The sequence below is a fragment of the Gossypium hirsutum genome, chromosome D09 (genome assembly GCF_007990345.1).
Source record: "Gossypium hirsutum isolate 1008001.06 chromosome D09, Gossypium_hirsutum_v2.1, whole genome shotgun sequence".
NCBI classification, from domain to species: Eukaryota; Viridiplantae; Streptophyta; class Magnoliopsida; order Malvales; family Malvaceae; genus Gossypium; species Gossypium hirsutum.
The window spans coordinates 39,672,402-39,694,432 of NC_053445.1; the positions used below are offsets into that span (position 1 = coordinate 39,672,402).

General features: G+C 34.4%; 3 protein-coding genes across 4 annotated transcripts; 2 read left to right on the forward strand and 1 right to left on the reverse strand.

Annotated features, from left to right (window-relative positions):
• The first annotated feature begins 282 nt into the window (after positions 1-282).
• Positions 283-2,552, forward strand: LOC107891454 (cysteine proteinase inhibitor). The gene is made up of 3 exons (XM_016816263.2): positions 283-569; positions 670-880; positions 2,296-2,552. Exons 1-2 carry the CDS (start codon positions 468-470, stop codon positions 877-879), a joined length of 312 nt encoding a protein of 103 aa, XP_016671752.1. The 5' UTR covers positions 283-467; the 3' UTR covers position 880; positions 2,296-2,552.
• A 1,554-nt stretch (positions 2,553-4,106) lies between these two features.
• LOC107891453 (tyrosine-specific transport protein) lies at positions 4,107-8,985 on the forward strand. Of its 2 annotated transcripts, none has more exons than XM_016816261.2 (14): positions 4,107-4,557; positions 4,640-4,680; positions 4,805-4,897; positions 4,983-5,057; positions 5,198-5,247; positions 5,471-5,560; positions 5,678-5,734; positions 6,279-6,348; positions 6,511-6,612; positions 6,758-6,810; positions 6,979-7,132; positions 7,234-7,318; positions 7,522-7,650; positions 8,078-8,985. In XM_016816261.2, exons 1-14 carry the CDS (start codon positions 4,287-4,289, stop codon positions 8,227-8,229), a joined length of 1,422 nt encoding a protein of 473 aa, XP_016671750.1. In that variant the 5' UTR covers positions 4,107-4,286; the 3' UTR covers positions 8,230-8,985. The 2 variants fall into 2 exon arrangements, with proteins under 2 accessions (XP_016671750.1, XP_016671749.1); XM_016816260.2 differs by having other exon boundaries at positions 4,109-4,557; positions 8,048-8,985.
• Positions 8,986-9,932: 947 nt separating this feature from the next.
• Positions 9,933-19,553, reverse strand: LOC107891452 (PH, RCC1 and FYVE domains-containing protein 1). The gene is made up of 10 exons (XM_016816259.2): positions 19,059-19,553; positions 18,897-18,983; positions 17,456-17,542; positions 16,472-16,561; positions 15,983-16,063; positions 15,648-15,842; positions 13,434-15,563; positions 12,348-12,494; positions 10,987-11,372; positions 9,933-10,484 (listed from the first exon to the last, which is right to left on the reverse strand). Exons 2-10 carry the CDS (start codon positions 18,963-18,965, stop codon positions 10,352-10,354), a joined length of 3,318 nt encoding a protein of 1,105 aa, XP_016671748.2. The 5' UTR covers positions 18,966-18,983; positions 19,059-19,553; the 3' UTR covers positions 9,933-10,351.
• Positions 19,554-22,031: the final 2,478 nt, after the last annotated feature.

Consider the following 22,031-nt stretch of genomic DNA (forward strand, 5'->3'; position numbering starts at 1 on the left):
CGGTTAATTAATAAGATTTATGTGATGAATTTTCTGAATGAAAATTAAAAACGATAAATTATCAGTCTGTAAAGGGGGAAAAATTGTATATGCTACGTTAAAACTCGAGTTTTAATTAAATTACTTTGCCATAATTTTGATCCTTAGTAAGTTTTAACTGATAATACTGATAAAGAAAAAGGATTAAAATTAAAATTTTAAATTTTAACAGGGATCAAAACTAAAATTAAACCAACAATTTTAAAAGCGTGGAAAATATGGCTCTACCGATACTGGATAGTTGTTACGCGTCGATCTCCACCAATTACTAGACGCAAAGGATACACTAGAACAAGAACATCTCTTTTTTCATTTCGCTGACTTTTTTTCTTCTATAAAAATACGACACTTGGATATCGGAATTACTGAATTACATATAATAAAAATCATATCCTCAGAAAAAAGAAAAAAACGCAAAGAAAAGAGAAATGGCTACTTTGGGTGGAATTAGCCAGGTCGATGGAAGCGCCAATAGTTTGGAGATTGAAAACCTCGCTCGTTTTGCTGTTGATGAACACAACAAGAAAGGGGTAATTATTATTATTATTAATTTGAATTTACATGTCAATTCTATAAAATTTATTGTCGATTAATGGGTTTTTTTTTGGGTGGGGGGGTTAAAAAATGTAGAATACGATGCTGCAGTTTAAGAAGGTGACGAATGTAAAACAACAAGTGGTTTCTGGGACTATGTATTACATAACATTGGAGGCGATGGATGGTGACAAGACGAAAGTTTATGAAGCCAAGGTGTGGGACAAGCCATGGATGAATTTCAAGGAGTTACAGGATTTCAAGGTTATTGGCGATGCTCCCGCCGGTTGTACTTCCACCGCTTAAGGTTAAAGCTCAATCCCATTCCTAATTTTGTTTACTTTTCTTACTGTAGGTGATTAAATGAAAATATGGGTTGATCTTTTATGGACCTTAAAAAGTAGTGTTCATTCATGGAATCTCATTTGTTCTTGGATATGGGGTTCATTTAAGCCTTCGGATAATGAACTTTGTCATAATTCATAGTTGGGGATTGAAACTCATTTCACAAATTATGAAGAGTTGGCAAGCAAATTGATTATTTGGGTTGTCTTTGGTTCAACAAAATTGAATTTTGAACTGTGGATTGATGCTTAAAGTTGCCAGGTTTTTTTTGTTGGGATTGATTTGGTTTAATAGTTCTCCATTTTTTTCTTCCTTTCAATGTGCGGCTGCATGTGCATGTTGTTGCTTCATCGATATGCTTGCTTGTATGGCAATTGTTTTTCCCAGAGTATAAACTAAGGAGATTGAGCTTTTAGGATCTTTTTTTTTTAAATGTTTGATCTTGTTTACCATCTTTATTCTATGTTTATCTGATAGGGATGACTTTTTGTGGACAATTGTAATGGATAAGGTAGGATGAGATATGGGGGAGAGGGGACAAGTCGAGGCCTAGGGAGTTCGGATAGTGCATGAAGTATGCAATGAGCAAAAGGATGAACTTGAGGGTTTAGTGAGGATTATAACAGTTTGGAAAATAAATCCGAGCCAAAAGATTGGAAAATAAGTGAACTCGAGCACAATGATGACTAACAAATAGAATTTACATGTTTGGATGAATAAAAGAAATTGCCAACCTTGGTTAATTGTAAGCTGTAATAGTATAAAACCTGAAGAGATGATGTTAAGGAATTAGTAAAATTGAGGCATGATAATGGCATACGTCATTAGGTTCTAGGTTGCTCTATTTTGTAGGCTTGGGAATATGAAAAATTGAATAATCTTTCCATAGTTCTTTGCCTAATACATGACTTTGCTAGTGGTACTTAGAAACTAAACCAAGGAAACGAATAGTTTGGTTATAAATTTGATTAAATTCTACTACATCGGGTGCTGTCCCGATAACGCTGGATGATTTGATTTTCAAAATCATTCTAGTATTATAATTTTGCCTCATCTATATGTAGCATTAGAGCTTAATAACCTCTATCCCTCTTACAGAAAGAGTAACTCTTCATCTGAATCTCAAAAACCTTATTACCACAAATTTTAACCGAAGGCCCTCTCTTTTGGGGAAATTCGTGTTAGCTTTCACTATCAATAATCTTGTTGCTTTTTCTGTTTTATACAAAGTTACATTACTTCTTGTTCTGTTTCTCTGTTTTCGATTCGTACTTGGGAATTCCATTATGCTCTTTTCCTATTGTATAGGCCTGGTGGTGGTATAGTTTTATTAGTAGTGATATTATCTTCTTCTTTCTTTTTTTTTTTTTTATTCAGGTGACTGGAGATTGTAGAGGAAAGGATATCGGGATATCGAAGGCGGGTTTTAAATAAATGTAACTGTCTTATGTTAATTTGGATTTAGACTACTAAGTTCAGAGGTATTGAACTTAAGCTTATCTAGAATAATGAATGAATAACGTCTATTGATGCAAAGTACATAATTTACCTGTGTCCCTTGTACCCTATTTCTTCTGTAATTTTAGTGTGATACCATTGTCTGAAGTAAATCTACATTTTGGGGATTTTATCTCCATGACTGTCTTTCTATATGCATAAAGTTAAATTTCTGGCTTCCATGGTCTATGCATCATTTGCACCAAGCTTTTATCATCTGTTGGGATTGATTCAGGCAGAACTCTACCTCTTCAAATATCATAATCATGTTTAAAGTGTGTTATATACATGTTGTATCACCCACCTGTTCCAAGGCCGCCTTCCATGCTTCCAGGCCTATCTTGCCTGGATCAACTCCCAGCTGGTGCTTGGAGATGGAGGGCCAGTTGATGCTGATTCCTTCTGTTTCCAAGGGCAAACTGGTGTTGATGGCATTGGGCTGCCAAAGGCCATTCTTTCATATTAACTACCTCCCTGTCTCCAACTGCTTTTGGCTTTGTAGGAAAAAAAATATAATCTAAATTCATATATAATGCAATTTTTGTTTCCAAATAACAATTGCTATATTTTTATTCATTCCGGTGAGAAACGTAGGGAGAGAGTTTTAGAAAAGAGAGAATAGTGGGGAGATGGGGAGAGGAGGTGAACGAAATATAGTTTAAGTATTAAAATGCATTTTAAAAATTTTAAATACTAAAGTAGAAAAATGATAAAATTTAAAGGTCAAATCGTTCATTTTGCCTATTCTTTTATATCGGAATTATGTTTTAAGGTGTTATATTTGGTTAAATAAGTCATATATACTAAAAATAATTTGTTTATTGATTAAATAGACCATTTTAGAAAAAAAAAAGTTTATACACATGTAATATTTATTTTTCAATCTATATCACGAATATAATAAATTTTAGTATTATATAATTTTGTATGTGTATTTAAAATATTTTACATATAAACATAATGATATTTGAAATAATTAATTGAAAAATTTTACATAAAAAATATTTAAAATATCATACCCACAATATAGATGAATTTTTTTTAACATATATTATTTTTTCTTATCCCATTAATTTGAAATATATTACCCTCTCTCTCTTCCCATTTTCTCCCTCCCTTCCTCTTCCCCTTTCTTCACTCAAACAAATATTACTTTTTCTTATCCTATTAATTTGAAAAAAAAATTAAATATTTAACTCAAATAAAGAGCATAGTTTAAAGGCAGGTTAATTAAATTTTTTGGACATAATGTCAAATTTAATTTTTAATATTTACATATTTTGTTAATATGATTTTTTTAATTAAATTTGACTATTAAACTTTCAAAAAGAATTTGACCATCAATCTTTTAGAAAAGAGTCAAAATGATGTTTTTTTTTAACAAAAATATTAAATTTTTAAAATTTTAAATATGACAACCTGCATGACAATCTACATGACAATCTATAGTACTTCATGCTATTTTTTAAAATTTTTTAAAATTTACTTTTATTTTATTTTTTATAATTTTTAAATTATTTGTTAACTTAATGTATAAGATAAATTGACAAATGATGTTAAGATGATCTTTAAATGGATTGAGAAAAAACTTAATGTATAAGAAAAATATGATATTAAGTTAACATGATCTTTAAATGGATTGAGAAAAAATGTAAGCGCAATTATTTTTTTTTTATTTTTAAATGATATTACTTACACTATGGCATGGGAAATGGAATAGGATGGCCCACTTTATCCAGAGCGAACAAGCGTCGTCCTTTGCTTTCATCAGTTGAACTATGTCTCTGCTTATATTGTTGGAGTGATAAAGACACTGCCCAGTAACTAAGCTCAATCAGCTGACTCTAAGCTCTGAAAGGGAAACACAAACGATGTCTATCTCTATGACTATTCGACTGCAAACGCCCACTTCCCTTATCTCTCTCGCAAGGCCTCGACTACTCTTGCACACCCACAACTTGTTGTGCCCAAAGTCACTGCTCAGAAACAGACTTCACCACCACTCTCATCACCAGCTTCCTACTCCTTTCAAAACCTTCAAGTGCTCCTCCCAGAGACAGTCTTCTGATAATCAGCCTCAAGAATACGAATTTGAAAGGCTTTTTTCAAACCTCAATCAAGCCACTCTCAAGAGAGAACCTGGTATATACATATATTGTCCTTTTAATTACCCTTTAAAATTTTAATGATATGTTTGACTTTTGGATTCTATGATCCCCTCTAGGAAGTTTATCCAGTGCAACATTCCTGGTGGCGGGTACCACGGTATGCCCTTCATTGTATCAGCTCTCCTGCCATTGTTTGAGTTTTTACGTATACATACATATATGTGTACGTAAATATAAATATAAATATTGATTTGTTTGCCTGATGTTGGTTCAATCTATAGGTGGGTGCAGGGATCCTGGCCATTCCAGCAGTGACACAAGATTCTGGGTTTTTGGCCTCCACAGTTGCTTGTATCCTTTGTTGGGTTTTCATGGTGATATACAACATTCTTTCTTTGCGTTTTTTCGTTTCTGTTCTTCATCTCTATACTTTTTTATTAAGGCAATCATTCATTCCAGGTTGCCACTGGGCTGCTCATTGCTGAAGTAAATGTCAACACAATGTGTGAACTGGGTTCTGGTGGTGTTTCACTGGTATGTATGTAAACTATATGCCACTCTATCATTCCTTGAAACCAAGTCTGCTTAGATCACATTTTGGTTGGATCTTTTGTAAGCTTACCATTAGTTTAATTTAATTCAATTAATTCCTATTTTCATATGGCATATTTCAGGTATCTATGGCCAGGAGAACTCTTGGACCGGTTGGAGTTCAAATTGCTTGGTAGGCTGAGAAGTCATAAATTTGATATTAGCAAGTACTTTTTACAATATCAAATGCATGCTTTATGTCTATAAATGAATACTGGAAAAGTCAACTTAATTAAATTTTGTGTTGATTTCTCTTATCTGGTTTGAAATTGTTTGTCAAACACCTTATAAAATTTTTGCAGCATTTTAAGTTGTCTGAAGTCATTCTTGTTTTGTTTTGTCTGCTTGTCTTGCAGTTGGTCATACATATTTATACATTATGCCCTTCTTGTTGCCTATCTGGCTCGTTCTTCAGATATTTTGACAAACTATCTTGGCCTTCCCTTGTACGAGTTCTAAGCTTCTAACCAACTTATCATGATACCACGCTTCTACTATGATTAATGTATCAAACAGTTGTTTCTATGTGGTTTTAGGTTTTGATGACAGCCTTCGATTTGCAGATGGGAGAGTGCAACATTGTTCTCTTTGGTCTTTGGTGGCATTTGCTACTTTGGAAGGTTGGTGTTGTTTCATATTTTCTGACATGAGTATGGGCGTATGATCCTCCAAGAACCCTTCAAAAACATGAAAAGTTCTTAAAAAATTGAACATATACCTGTAACTGACACTCACATCTGTATCCAAGTAACATAAGTTGAAATTGTCATTACTCATTGATGTGCTTACCAACGTGCTAAACTATTTGATAGCAAGGCTTTTTAAGTTTGCTTACAAAACTTTCTTGAAAGTTATGTTATTCAAATAAACTAGTTCAGATGCAAATAAAATAATAGTTATTGTAATTATTTCAATAAAAAATTATTTGCATCACCGAATTTAAGCTCAAGTACCCAAATGCTTATCTTTTTATCATATACATATACATGAAGCCCAAAGCTTAAGTTATAAAGAATTGTTAGCAATATGGGATTACTGACACTATCGTCCCTACATTTCTTTTCTGTCAAATTTATTCCTTGTAAGTTTCAACATGTACTTCCATATTTCTTTGTTTTAGAATGAACAGATTAAGATTAACTTGGACTTGTGTTTCAACTGTAGCCAGCGCTTTATTGGTGCTGTTAATGGAGTTCTTGTATTCGGAATCATCGCTTCTTTCATTGCTCTTGTGGTAATTCCCTAAATTTTTTATCAACAATATGGCTTAACTTTCATTATTTATAGCTTAATTAGGTCCTCTCTCACTGAGTTTGCTCTTAAATATATCTGATGGATTTGTGTCAAGTCTTTGCACATTTCACTAAGAAAATGATGTTTTTTGTTTTTGGCTTAGGCTGTTGCAAGTGGGGGCCTAGAGTGGGATGCTCTTCTTAAAGCTAACTTTGAAGCTGTTCCTATGAGTATACCGATAATTGCACTATCATTTGTTTACCAGGTAAAATCATTAACATATACTCATATAGTTGTAGAAATCAATACCTAACTTGCATGGTACGGACACGAACCATACCTTACAAGTTCAGCACGGATCTCCATCCTTGTAAAATCCAATGTATAACTAATTTGTTTACGTGATTCAGAATGTTGTGCCGGTTCTATGCACAAATCTTGAAGGAAACATGTCGAAAGTAAGGTGACAGATCTTATCATTAAGGTTCTTTTTATTCCTTTCCATTCCCCCTCCATTCTGATTTTGTTGCCAAATGGGGGCACAACATTTGTGTTATTTCTTCTCAATATTTTGTTTGTCAACTGATCTCTCTGTTTGTGTCCTTATGATAAAATCTTTTGTTTAATGCAGGACTGCTATTGTTGTAGGCACAGCAATACCACTTGGTTTATTTCTTGTGTGGGATGCTGTTATTTTAGGATCTATTTCAAGTCTTGGCATGGGCTCCGATCAGATGGTAGATCCATTGCAACAGTTGCGAGCTAGTAATAGTGGAGTTGTTGGAGTAAGCTCTTTGTACTTTAATGGATTTCAGCCAAAAAAATTTCAGGTTCAAAGGGGTTTGTAATTGACACCATTTTTGGGGGTGTTGAAACGAATTTGCAGCCAATAATTGAGGTGTTCTCACTTCTTGCAATTGCAACATCATATATTGGATTTGTTTTGGGACTTTCTGATTTCCTGGCTGATTGTAAGTTTTCCTTGGATATTGTCAATGATTTCACATGCATCAATATCTTACTGCTTGTCCCACATTGGCTTCAATTCGAAGCTTAAGTTACTTGAATATGTATACTACACGGACATATTAAGCTTAATTCCAATGCACCATATGTCATTGTTATAATGCATAAACTACCCATTTTTGCTAATTTTATTTTCCAATGATTTCAGTGCTGAAACTTCCGGCCGGTGAGAATAGGCCTCAGCCCTATCTCCTTACACTGATTCCACCAATAGGACTTGCTTTGCTAGACCCAGAGATATTTTTTAAAGCCTTGGATTTTGCTGGAACATATGGAGGTAACTCTCTAGTTTAAAGCACTTCTGCACCTTTTTTCCTAGCTTTGGACATTAACTAATTTAAGCTATTTTGTTCTACCTCATTATTTTGCGGAACCCTCAAAATCTATAAAAAATATACTTGAGATATGCTCATATCTAACTTTTTGCCGAATCCATGTGACATAGAGTTTTAAGATAAATATGCTTTTCCACTTGTATATTGAGAACTTAAGGTTTACTTCAACTGGATTCATATAATCACACTTAGAAGCAACAATTAATAAGTTTAAGATTCGAATCGAAAAGGGATTTTCATACCTTGCATCGGAAACAAGAATAAACTGTTCTAGTTTTCATTAAAAGACTAAATTCCTTTGCCTTGTAAAGTGACAAAATGTTGCATGTGTTTGGCCAGTCTTGGTATTATTTGGTATACTTCCTGCAGCTATGTCTTGGTCAGATCGGTACTCCACTCCATCAACATCAGTTAAACTGCCGGAGCTCGTTCCCGGAGGAAGGCTTACCCTTACTCTGGTAATGCTATGTTCGGGAGGAGTCATTGTTACTGAAATACTCGAGAGCTTAGGCCACCCATGATTATCCTAAAGTAAATGTAGTATCATATATTTGAGGAGCATTTCCAAAAGAGTTGCACCAATTCAAACTTTGATTTTGCTGTATATATACAAACATGCGCATATATCCATGGGAAGATGAGCAAAGACATGTATATTCCGAGTTCTATATATCTACCTTGGCCATCTGAAATTAATCAGTAACCTTTGCAGTAAGATGAATGAGAGGTTGCACGAGCCAAGCCACCAATCAGTCCAAAAGTAAATCAGCTCACCATTGCTCCGCCCACTCTCCATTGGTTTGCAGCCGTCAATATCTACTTCAACAATGAATGAGAATAAATGCTTGTGAAGGAATAGCAAGGAAAGGCCTGATTTGAAATTTATCTCAATTAGCAGGCTTTTTCTTCCCCCCGAAAGAAGATATTAGTATTCAATATCAAAGAATTGTATCCATACAGACATAAAACAACCTAAACGCTTTAGCCAGAACCTATGACCAGTAACCCTGTCTAGGTTATAACAGCATTAGAGTGGAGCGGGCAGCAGCAAGCTATTCAATACTTGCACTTGTGGGCGCACTTTCTCTGTTGGAACTTCATAGCATCAGCCAACTATTGTTTGTGGTTATAAGAAGCATACACAATATTCTATTTCTAGTATTTCCGAAATGCATGTTCATCTCGATATCCTTTATGCGATCATGTTGAACTGGATTATTGGCTATTCATATGGTTGCTTTTATTATCACAAAATAATTCTATAGGATGTTCTTCAAGCACTCTCTTCAGGCACACTATTTCACACTCCATTAGCCATCGTCTCAATATCTGCACATTTTCGTTTTACTAAATTTTCCCATAGAAATATACAATTTCCGAAATAAACCCTACCCAATATACACCAATGAAAATCTCCACCGTTTTACTGCTTCATTTGGTTACTGGTGTAATAAGAAGAGGAAAAAGTTTTATTTATGACGAATGCATTATAGGAGTTAAATATGAAATAAAGTTTTAATGCAAATTTAAACTTAAAATTAGAAAATTAAGTAATAATAATTCCTGTTAAAGATCAGACATTCAAAATAAACTTTTTTTCTTTTTCAAAATAAATAATAGGAATGACTAAATATTAACGATTGAATTAATTTATTGCTAATTAATATACTAAAAATGTAAAAATAATAATACCCCTGGAAAAGACAAATTGCAAAGGCAATGTCAAGCCTTCCTATGAGACGCTGGTACATCCCTTTTTCCACTGGCACTCATTGGTGTTTTCTTCAAGCTTATGGTTAGCATCCACATCCACTCATTCCGGTTTCCTTTAGTCAGTCTAACATACACTTCCTTAGCATTGTTTATAACTTGAAAAAAGCTTTTCACTTATAAAGTACTTTTCAAACACTACCTTAGTAGCTTACTCCAAACCTCCATGAATCGAATCTCCAAATTACCATCAATGATTGAAGTGAGAGTTTGGTAACAATGGTAAAGATGAAGTTCAATATTATGTCTGCCTACTGATATGGATTATCATCAATAATTTTGTTTTTATCTAAAAACCAGTACATAGCAGTACCAACTACTCAGCTGCAAGTTCCGATACCTTTCACAAATAAAATTCAACAAGAAGACAGTAAAGTTATTACGGAAATTAAACTACTACACAATACAACAAATTTGTACACTTCAGCCCACAAAAGTACTATGGTTTACTATCTTTTTAACAAGCCAGGACTCATATTATTATTATATAAATCAAAAGAAAATTGGTATAGCTTTTTCTTTCCTGCAGATTTCATTTGCTTATGAATTTACATTACATGGCAGCTGCTTTCAAACAGAGCCAACAAACTACTAAGAATTTACATTTGCCACCCTCAATCCCTCCCACACACCACAAATGGTACGTTATAAGCAAAAAAAAAATTGAAGTAAAATCAACTGAAATATATATCATAAAGGAGGGAAAAATAAAAGAAAACCCAATCCGAACTCTCTACTTATGCCATTTCTGCTTCCCTCAACTCTTGATGAACAATGGAAAGCCGAACATAATATGATCCACTGAGATCATCCCAATAATCGGGACTGCAACCTTGCCAAAGACTTACATGTACATATGGTTATTTCACTGTGTTAATGAGCCAAGTCCTCACTCCCAACACCAACACTAGATTTGTCTATCATGCGCACATTGTATTGCTCATATACCCTTGCTCTGTTCTCTGCCCACCATTGTTCCGCTTGTTTCTCACTAAACCGCTTCTTACTGCATTTAAAGTTTCATAAACCATTTATTTCTCTTCAACCTTGGATGGTCACACAAATCAAGGGTAGTCTAAACAGACATGGTTATTTCAAGGCCATTAAATGTGTCAGGGTGTGGGTAAGGAAATAGGAGTGTTAGCGTTGTAGTTTAAATTAAATCATATCAACAAGCTTTTCAATCAATTTAGTCCCATTCACTTAGTTCAGAGGCCAAAAACACGGGTTACAAGCTTAGCACTTAGGGATGCATTTAGGAGTACAATTCAAAGATTATATTCACATACCCGTTCGTCAAAGCCAAGCATGAATATCAGTTGATTTTCACATGCTTAGATAATGCCAAACATACAGGCTAGTTTATGAACACTTAATGTCATCCTACTTGAATTTGCTTACTACAAGCAAAAATGTCCTCCCCATCAAACCACTCCCAATTCCCCATTATTTCAGATAGATTTTCTACAAAATCTAGAACTGCCAAAGAGAGTAATAAAAACACATACCTGAAACGAACTCGCTTGAGATCCTTGGCACCTCCTGGTAGCGAGGTAAGTGTTATATACACACCAGGTTCATCTTGCTCAACCCATTCATTCTCATTTCTAGATTCACTCTCTTTTGTTCTACCTCCACTTTTTGTTGCTGGTTCAATATGGCTTTGTTTGTTATGGCCAGAACTACGAGTACTAGCAATGCTAGATCCATTAGAAAGCAACTGGCTGTTCAATACATTTGAATCTTGTTCTTGGCACACTAGTTGACCATTCAATCTGTCAATTGAAACACTAGAGACATCACCGGAAGCAGGGTTGGAGCCAAACGAAGTAAATGAAGGTGATTTGATGCTCCGTGCAGCCCCCATAGGCAATCTTTCAGCCATATCCTTTAACTGTTGACATAAATTATCATCCACATCAGTCAAAAGACACTAATAAAATATTGAAAGTCCAACTAATCACTGAACTAACTCTAGTGATACACTGAGAAAGTATATAAACAATAGAGCAGAATAAAGAATATGTAATGCACCGGTAACACCATGCATCATGGCTAATACATTTAATACAAAAGCATTTAATATGCAATTGAAAAAATGATCTATATTTGTGGCAGTTTAGATTTAATATCAGTGGAAAAAATGATCTATATTAGTGGCAGTTTAGAAGAAGGATTCAGATTTCAGAAGCCAATCATTCAAAATTAATTTTGTCTTGATTTACAACAGCAGAACAGGCCAGCCATCTGTTAAACCAGAAAACAAGGAAAAATAATCCACTAAAAGTGTAGTATAATCGAACTTGGGCATGCTTGTGATCTCGTGACATGCTCAGAAAATGATGTGAATTGTTCAATTGAACTCTATACACAGCCAATGAGGGATTCAAGGCTCCCTATCAAGACATGACATCCTATCCAGTCCAACAGGTGCCCACTATCCTCGTGGCACATTGCTAGTATCCCCCAAAGCCAGCTTGGTACCAAATGTCACTGTCCAGACCAACTTACAAGGTATTTTACCCATTTTAGCCTATTTGGCACTGCCGTTAGTCCTACAAAATGTGCCTTACTGGCTGAAGATAGTGTACCAGTAGAACACAGCAATCAGAAATTTGAGGCTTCCTTTTTGGACCATGACACTAAGTTTGTTGCATTATGGTAAGCAGAGAGATTCAGATATAAATAAGAGGAAACCACGGTATAAAAACTGGGGAAAATGACTTGATAAAGCTAAGAAAAGAACAGAGGACAAAAAATATATTTCAAAGCAATAGTCACTCCTAACACATTGCAATTCAGAGATAACAGATGAAGTTTTATGAATATAAATATCCATGAATAACAAACAAACATAAATCCATCTTACTTGGGCAGTAAGTGACTTGATTACTTCCTTTGCTGCTTTGCATTTTGCAGTCTCCTCATCTGCAATTGCTATAGCCTCCTTCAGCTGTTTCGTTGTTTTCTCCAGCTCAACTTCTTGAAGTTGTGCTTTACGTGTAAGATTCTCCACCTGAGATAAAAGAATGGTAAGACATAAAAGCATAAGCACTGAATAACCTGTGAAGCAAGTTAAACAATCTTGCAGAATAAAGAAAACAAGAGTAGATCTTCTATACTGTAAAATGTCCTGCTAAAGTTAGAAAATATCATCTACTTTCCCAGCCCATTTTTAGCTCTTAGATTTTTCTCCTTCCTCGTTTGTTGACATATTATCTGTGAGAGAAATCTTAGAGCTTGCAGAATTTATTGTAAAATAGGAAGTCATATCTTGAACATTATTCTGAAAATAAGACTTTATTACAGTGCATAGCAGAGGCACCTGTTTTGATGCATTCACATAGTTGCTTTGAACAGAAATATATAATCCATGCTCATCTGTTATCTAGGTCCAACAAACATCAATTTTACCATCTAAAACACTAAGCGAGATGGGTTCTCATGATCTAACTACTCTCACAGTTCAATCACACAGTATGATGTTTTCGAATTCTTTATCAAGCTTACTTAACCTTAGCTAAAGACACATTAAACTGTAAAATGTAAACCCTGTAGGGCACTGCAATTCATTTAGGTATCATTTGGCACCATATTTTGCAACTTTGCTTTTTGCTCAAAAAAATCAAAAAGAAAACGTGTCTGAATATAAAAGGTTTTATTTCTTGAAAAGTTAAAAATTAAAAATGTTTAACTTTTGGGCAAAAAAATTACTATATTAATTCTTACCTTTATTAAGAATGATTACGTTAGGATTTCTGCTGCTTGCAAATCACTTGTTCATTTTTAATCAATATGATTTTTTTTCCTTTTTAATCTTTTAGCAATTTGTAGGCAAAATTTAAATAGGAAAATACAAGGAGCACGACAGCAATCAAAGGGAACATTAGTTAAGAAATAAAACACAAAAAATAAATCTCCACAAGAGCAATGAGAATTGCAAAAGGCATAATACCTGAGATCTTAATCTAAAAACCTCTTGACTAAGGTTATCATTGGTCCTCTTAGCATCATCAACAACTATTTTTGGAGAGGTGAGGCCTCCAAGAGTTGGAGTTGGTGTAGTTGAACGAGGAGGGCTAGGACGTCTTGATATTGGTGATGTTGCACGAGAAACAATTCTTGATCCAGGAACAGAAGCTGAGAAAAATTTCTTGGATGATCCAAATACTGGATTAAAAGATTTAGAAATATTAAGTGCTCCCCACTGGGAGCCTCCATTTGGAACTGGCGAAACTCGACTACTATTAAATTCTAGCTTCTTGTTCCTCTTTGATCGGCTTTCTCCTTGCTTTAATGATTCCATTGACGAAAATCTAGCAAGTTGTGCACGAGTTTTGAATTCCACCTTATCATCTTTATCGACAAATTCACTAGTCCCATGATTTATGCTTCCTCTTCTACTTACAGAAGATTGCGATGACGCCTCAGTTTCAATGGCTTTCCTCAGCTTATTAAAACAATTGTCACATACTCGATAGGGTTTGTTGGGATTAGGAGCCATTGAAGCCTTGAGACATTTCTTACAGCTACATGCATGACAAAAGGCCAGTCCACAATTATAACAATTGTGACGTTTTCGTTTGAAGTTAAACGGAAGGCGACAACCAGAACACATGGACTGATCAATGCCGGAAACCCATTTATGGAGACAGATTGCTGCAGTGAAGTTGGTGCCACAAGCGATACTTTTGACTTGCTTGTCTTTCAGAGCTTCTAACAAAGTTGGGGTGTTTCTATCATCAGCATCCCCATGACCTAATCGACCATTTGCTCCCTTCCCCCAAGTATAGACTTCAGTTCTGGAAGTCAAAGCTGCAACATGATAAGCACCACAAGAAATTTCCTCAACAAAACTCTTGGAAAGCTTTCCTTCAACACGGGTAGGAACCTTTCCATCAGCCTGGGGATTTCCCAGCTGGCCATAAACAGAACTTCCCATAGTGTAGACATGCCCTGATGTTGTAAGGACAACTGTCAGACTGTGTCCACAAGCAACTTGACAAAAGTTTGGTTCAACAAGAGCAGCAACACAAGTAGGAACAAGTTTTGTTTCTTTATCACCATGCCCAAGACGACCTTTATCCCCATCTCCCCACGTAAATAGCTTCCCCGAGGAACAGTTGCTAGAACTCGAATTTCCTGCCATGACTTCAACAACTGCAGCAGTATGCCACACTCCACAAGCTGCTCTCACAGTGCGGAGCCCCTTTAGGGATTCCACTTCCCTTGGTATTGAGACACTATTACGATCTCCATGACCCAAAACGCCAAATGTGCCATCACCGAAAGTAAACAATTGACCAGCAGAGGTTACTACAGCTGTATGCCAGGGGCCACAAGAGATTGACGAGACATGTATGCCCTCCAAGGGTCCATTCACTCGTTTTGGCACCCAATGACTTACTTCATTTCCATGACCAAGAAGACCAAAATTATACATGCCGTCACCCCATGTGTACAAATCACCCGAAAGTGTTACAGCACAAGTATGGTACTCACCACACGCTACAAGCTCAATATTGGTATTACTAAGGGCATCAATAAGCTTTGGATGCAAAACATCAGTGTCTACACCATGCCCAAGCTGACCTCCAGATTCCTCTCCCCAGGAGAAAACTTCCCCCTGCTTGGTTACCAAGGCAGCATGTCGACCACCACAGGCAATGTTCTGGACATCGAGTACAACTGCAGATTCTAAAGCCTTAGGCAAAAAGGAATCCATTTTAATACCACAACTGTCAACTTTATGAAGTCCACCACCCAAAACACCATCCCCAGTGCCTTCACCCCAAATGAAAACATCACCTAAAGCATCACCATCATCATGACCAGACCCTTGGCTTGATGAACTAACTGCACTTGAGAGACTAACCCTAAAAGCGTCCATAGCCATTGTCTTCATGTGACCGTGTACACTATCTGATCCAGCAGAAGACAAAGAATGAACCGAACCACTAGCAGAATCAGGAGGAAAGAAACCCTTGGGAGGAACAGTATATAATACATCTGAAAATGCCTTATCCAGACCATTCTTTGGAGGACTTCCATACGGACTATGAGGGCCAAGGTGATCCCTACCATCCTGAATTTAAGTAGAAAACACATCTTAAATTTGCAAGCTTGCAGTGTTATAAAGCAGATTCTGCGGAAGAGGTTGAAACTATACCTTCTGCAAGCTATCATTACTACTAAATGGAGAATGCAAAGGTGAACTTCTTCGAGTGTATGTTCTTGGACTATTTGCTTCAGAAGGAATGCCATCACTTCTTGATTCTGTCCTCCATTTTCTTTGGTGGCTACGGGAGATTAATGCTTTTAAACCACTAAACCAGACTTCAGCTTCATCTTTATCCTTGCAAATCTAGTATATGATTTTATTCCGAAAAAAAACTAATACTAATAAGAACACCTTCTAGTTGCTTGTATATGGCACAGGAGAGGAGGCATACAACAATAATCAGTCAAACAAGAAACCATGCTTACAAAGAGGCATATTCTTACCAAATCCAGCGATCTCTCATTATATATAAGTGAAAAAGACTGGTACTCTTTCTCAGGCCGAGGATATCTTTGAAAGATAGGCTGGGAGATCACATAGACCAGTTATTATCAGTACCAACAGACATAAATGGTGAAAACAGGACTACCACAAAAGAATATACAAACGCCACTAAAAAAAATAATACGCACAGAAGAGACCTACAAAAACTCATTACCCACTACTTCATGCAATTGTGGTATATTCTATAGCAGTTTGGATAAACTTTTCACAATTGGTTTTCAAGTTTCTTTAAGGAAAGAACTGTTAACATATAACAGATGAATAATGAATACTGCCATGGAAGAGATAAGGATAATGATTAACAATATCAGCCAAAACAGACTGCCCTTTTACATTTTAATCAGGCATGTACCAACTCTCTAAATATTGACAGAATTAGGCCAAAAGTAGCCACAGATAATACACCATTTCTACGGAAAACCACTTACAGTGCGCTGCCCAGATATAATTCTAGAGACATGACTTAGTTTAAGATGTTTCTCCTCTTTCCCCGAGAACCATATTAAAACAGACTCATCCTGAAAGTGGAATAACAATCAAGAATTAGGCTTCTAGCACAAGAAAAAGGGATAAAATGGAAAAGCATTTGCAATCTAAGCTTTCGTCTCAAGCTTTTTCAATGCAACATATGCTATTTCAGGCAGTTATACACCAAGATTTTCAACAAAGGGTATATTGACAAAATACATGATCCCATAGATTTCCATTTACAAATGATGACATGTGTAAGCTTCAACTTTCTTTTATCATCTTAAACTGAAGGGTCATGAAGGAACCACTATTATTATGTAATAAATCAAGTGATGACGAGTTCTACTGATGGCAATCAGACTGTAGTCTCACCAAATCCATTTGAGCGTGAATTGTGATAGCATAGAGGTGACAGCACATGGTTATAAATAAATATGATGTGTTATCATCCAGAATAGATTGATTGTTGTTCAAGTATAGATAGTTTGTATCCCAAGTTGGCAATCAGAAATAAGTCTTCTTACCAGCAGTTTTAACCTGAATTTTATACTAGTATTTGAGCAAGAGTTACAAAAGACAAACGAATAGCACCAAATAGTTGTAAACAAAGTAAAGATTATCATGCAGAATAAGACTCATTTCTATTCAAATAAAATTAGCTTTAACTATCCAAATTGACACCATGAATAGCCATATTATCAGCGCCTTTGAACCCATTTTTCCTCTATATAACATTAGTCATTCCATATTTCATTAACTAAAATGGCTAAAAATACTTTTCCATGTGCTTGTTCTTGGCTCAAAAGTCGTGTAAAACGTTATTCAAATCTTCAATCGAAGCTGATTGAATACAAGGAAAATTATGCCCCAGAATAGCTACACATTCTAAAGAATCATGTTAAAAAGTTCAAGCATGCGACTAAAAACTGAGCCAAACTTACATTTGAAAGGCGGAAGGGGCAAAATTTTGGTTTCCCTCTTCTTCCGTACTTCAGCAGGTATGCCCCTTTCTTCAGAGCAGTAATGGCCTGTTGCAAAGAGCATCCAATAAGCTAACTTGGGCAGCTTTAGCACACTTGACACTATTATAGCTCCAAGATGAGCTTACATGTAGCAGAATGACAAATTAAGGAAAAACATCCACTGCATCGTAATATCATTTAGAAATATATATATTCATTACAATAGACGGGGAAAAAGAATTATGGAAAAATTTCTTCGAAATTCAGAAAGAGAAAAGGGCTGAAATCGTAATATACAACAATAAATAAATATTTGGGCACACTAAGAAGCTGAATTCTGAGAAAGTGAAAGGTAATTCCCTTTGAGCAAAGCCAAATTCAGATTAATTCCCACCTTGACTGTAGTACAAGCAGACTAACACTCAGCATCTAAGCCATACATTTTTCCAACTTATTTTGAACAAGAGATACATACATCAGATTTTTCCCTGGATCGATCTCCAAGGATCCAAAGACAAATGAAAGATCCTCAAGAGGGAAAATTTGTGTCTATAGATGTGACATAGAAAATATGCAAGTCCCATTTATTTATCTGTTGCTAGATATCAGTTTACTTGGTACTTAAATTTCAACTACCCAAGAATTTGAAGTAATCTGCAGAAGTATTAAACTACTCATAGCAGACAAAATTATTTCCGGTCTGTTACACTCTTCCTCCATCTAAAGTAGCATATCTTGGATATGAGATTGTAGTTATCACTGGCTTGTCAAAAACAAGACAATGTAATGAGTTGTTAGTATACCTTAGATGCAACGGCATAACAGTATTCATTATATGAAAAATCATTGATGGTGAACAGAGAACACTAATCAGCCGAGAATTATCATCACTCAAGTTGATTTGAGTCTATCAAGTAAGGTAGCAGCATAATAAAAAGCCTAAAAGTTTCATCACTCCTAGAACATAGGGTGCTTGTATGCCATTCCTTGGTCACAATACAGGTTTCAGTCACATGGTGATTCAAATAGAAAATTCTAAGATCGTTCAAACAATGCAATAACAAGATCAGCTGGCTTCCTCTCTTTACTCTCACTATGAAAAGCTTTCAAAGAGCAACTTACAGTTAAAATAAGCTGAATATCGCTAATGGGACTTCACCCTAGAAAGCTACAAGAAGAATGCCGCCATTTTTTCTACTTGATCCTACAACTGTGCATAATTTACTCATACACATCACTGGACAATCATTAAACAGCTGAATTACTCCTAAAGACCTCCCCATATATAAAGCATCGAATTAGCAATTTCAAACAAGAATCAGAAGGAAACAGGAAACCAAAAAGAAAAAATTCAATCCAACAAACAGAAACCAAATTCAATAATTGAACTACAAAGAAAATCGGCAATAAAAAAAATAACCTGCTCGACATCTCTTTCGACGGGGCCCGTTCTGCTAAGATCGGAAGCCATCCTATCCGTTCTTGACATAAGCGAAATTACACTTCACTGAACCAAAAAAAAGGAGCACCTAAAGCCCCTCAAAAAGTTAAGGATCCAAAAAAGAAATTAAAACTAACAAACCTAAGAAATGTTCAAAGTAAACTCATCCATTTTCAAAACCAAACCCTTCCATCCAAATAACTCGTGTTGCTCCTCTCCACAGCTGAACCCTAACTTTAACCTCTCGAAATCCACCCAATCTCCGAAAAGTTGGGACTCTATCATCACGAGAATCTCACTGACTCCAATCTTCACTCTATTACATCTCTTTCAAAATTTCAATAATAGTACTTTAAAGCAAATACGGAGACAACAAACTTTGAAGTAGTGAAAGTAGTAAAAAAAAGAACAGGTGAGAGAAAAAAAGAATCAATTGAGAATGGGGGAAGGGAAGGTAGAGAAGTGTTTGCAAGGAGAGAAAATCTGGGAGGAAAGTGGAAAGGGAATATAAAAATGGGAAAGAGGTAGGAAAATTGTAAAGTATGATCGGATTAGGAGTTGCAGAAGAGAGAGAAAGAGAGGAGACGGAATAAAGAAATGAGAGAGAAACAAAAAATAAAGTGAAAGAAAATAACAGAGGGGATAATGGTAATTGCTAAATATAAATTCCCACAAATATTTTAAATCTTAATTTGTTACTTTGATTAAATAATATTTGCTTTCTTCCTTTTGTTTTCTCATTTTCTATTATTTATCGGGTTCTTTTTTTCTGTTTGGAGGCCGAGAAAATTGTGGAAAGAAAATACAGTGAAATGATGTTACTGAAACAGTAAATAGTGAAATCTTCAGTCAAATCTTAGTCAAATGAGTTTTTTTTCTTTTTCATTTGTTATCAATAGTCAATACGAAGAGGAAAAAAACTGATTTTACTCATTTTTCTTTTCTTTACTATACAAGACAAATATTTTCACATCATTTTGGAAAACAATTCAAAATAACTTGAAAACTAGTAAAATTATTTCTTTTAAGGGTTAATTCCTTATTCCTAGTTTATTTTTAATATTTAATTCCGTATCTATGTTTTTTTTCTTAATTTAATATCTGAGCTTTATTTTAATGTTTAATTTGATATTTAGATCAAATGAGATCATATGATTTCATAAAAGTTTGACACATGTGCTTCAATAAAAAGTATAGGCACAAAATAAAAAACTTAGGCTGAGTTTGGATGGGCGATGCGTTTACCTGCGGTTAGTGTAAAAACAGCGGTAGCGGTGAGATTAGATACTGTAGTGATACTGTAGCGTGAGACAAAAAGTAAACTAAACGTACCGCACCGCACCCAATCACCCATCCAAACCCACCCTTAGTTATTAAATTGAACGTTAAAGTCAAACTCAAGTATCAATTTGGGATTAAAATCTCATATATCACATTAAACATTAAAACCAAACTTAAATAACAAATGGTGTACTAATCCTTTCTTTAATGGATAGTGAGTAGGGGTGAACGTTCGGTCGAATCGAGTGAAAAAATTTCGAGTTAATTGAGTTGACAAATCTTATTTTATCATTCTAACTTGATTTGAAAATTTTCGAATCAAGTTAAGTTAAATGAAATTTAAGTCGAACCGAATCGAGCGAAATTGTTCGAGTTAAATTAAACATGTCAAATTAAAATATTGTTACAGCACATAAATTTAAAACCATATATATTTGAAAACTTTTTCAAAGCAAAATAATAAAAAAATATTTTAATATGATAAACTTGAATCATTAATTAAGTTACTTTAATTTTTTAACTTTCTTTATATATTTTTTAGAATTTTTTTTGAAATTTTTATAAATATTTTGAAATTTAAAAATTATTTTGAATTATTTTATAATTTTTGTTGTGGGAGAAATCAATTTGCTCATTTTCAAACTTGATATGGACCAAAAAGGTATTTACACCCATCTGTTATTCGAATTATTCGAATCATTTGAATTGTAAAATTCAACTTGATTCAAACTCAAAACTTAAATTATTTATTCCAGTTTACTCAAATAACGCGATTCAACTAACTCAAAATTTGAATTTTTTTTCAATTTTTTTCGTATTGAATCGAATTTTGTTGACCCTCATAATGACATTGAATTAGAAGTGTTACAATTTTATTTACTAATTAATAATTTTAATATCATTAAAATATTAATCATATAAAAAAAATATGGAATGGTGTAAAGTTTTACACCCTTGTAAATAATGAATTAAAAAAAGCAAACATGTAATATCACATACACCAACACATGTCATTTATAATCTATAATATATATTTATCTGAAAGACCAAATTTAAGAAAAAAATTTAACTAACCAATACACCCATTGTTGTTTTATTAGATTATTGATTTTGCTTTTTTTAATATCTTTTTTATCATTTATAAATATTTATCATATTTGTTAATAAAAAAATCTAATTTTAATAAAATATTTAATTAAGAATTTTGAATTTTAAAATGACATAGAAAAACTTGTAAACTAATTAATATACCATTTTTTTATTATATTACTAATTTTACAATTTTAAATATGTATTTTGGTATTTATAAATATTCATCATGTTCATAAATAACATTATAGTTTTATTAAACTATTTAATTAAATAAATTTATTTGATAAAATAATTTATTAGTTTTATAAATAATAATTCTCATGCTCAAAGCAGCTATGAAAGCTTATTCTTCAAACCAGTAATCTAGATGCTAATAAGGGCAGGTGAGTATGGAGACGGGATATCCAAGATTAATAGATCATAACAGCAGGTATGCTATACCAAAAACACAGACTTTGCTTCTCCTCTTGGCCATTTAAACAGGCACTGCCTTTTAGCTATTAATACCATTAATCCAGACTACTTCTCCAAACTCATCTGAGCTTAGTATCCCTGGTCTAAGCTTAATTTCTGATGTACAGGATCCATAGTATGGCAAGCAAAGAGCATACTCTTAAACTCACGAGAGATTTTCTTTCAAAGATATACCATTTTCAGACAATAAGAGATCAGAGAGATTTAGCAAGACATGATATTAAAAACACACTAAATATTTTTTTTCTCAAACTGGTTATATCTTTC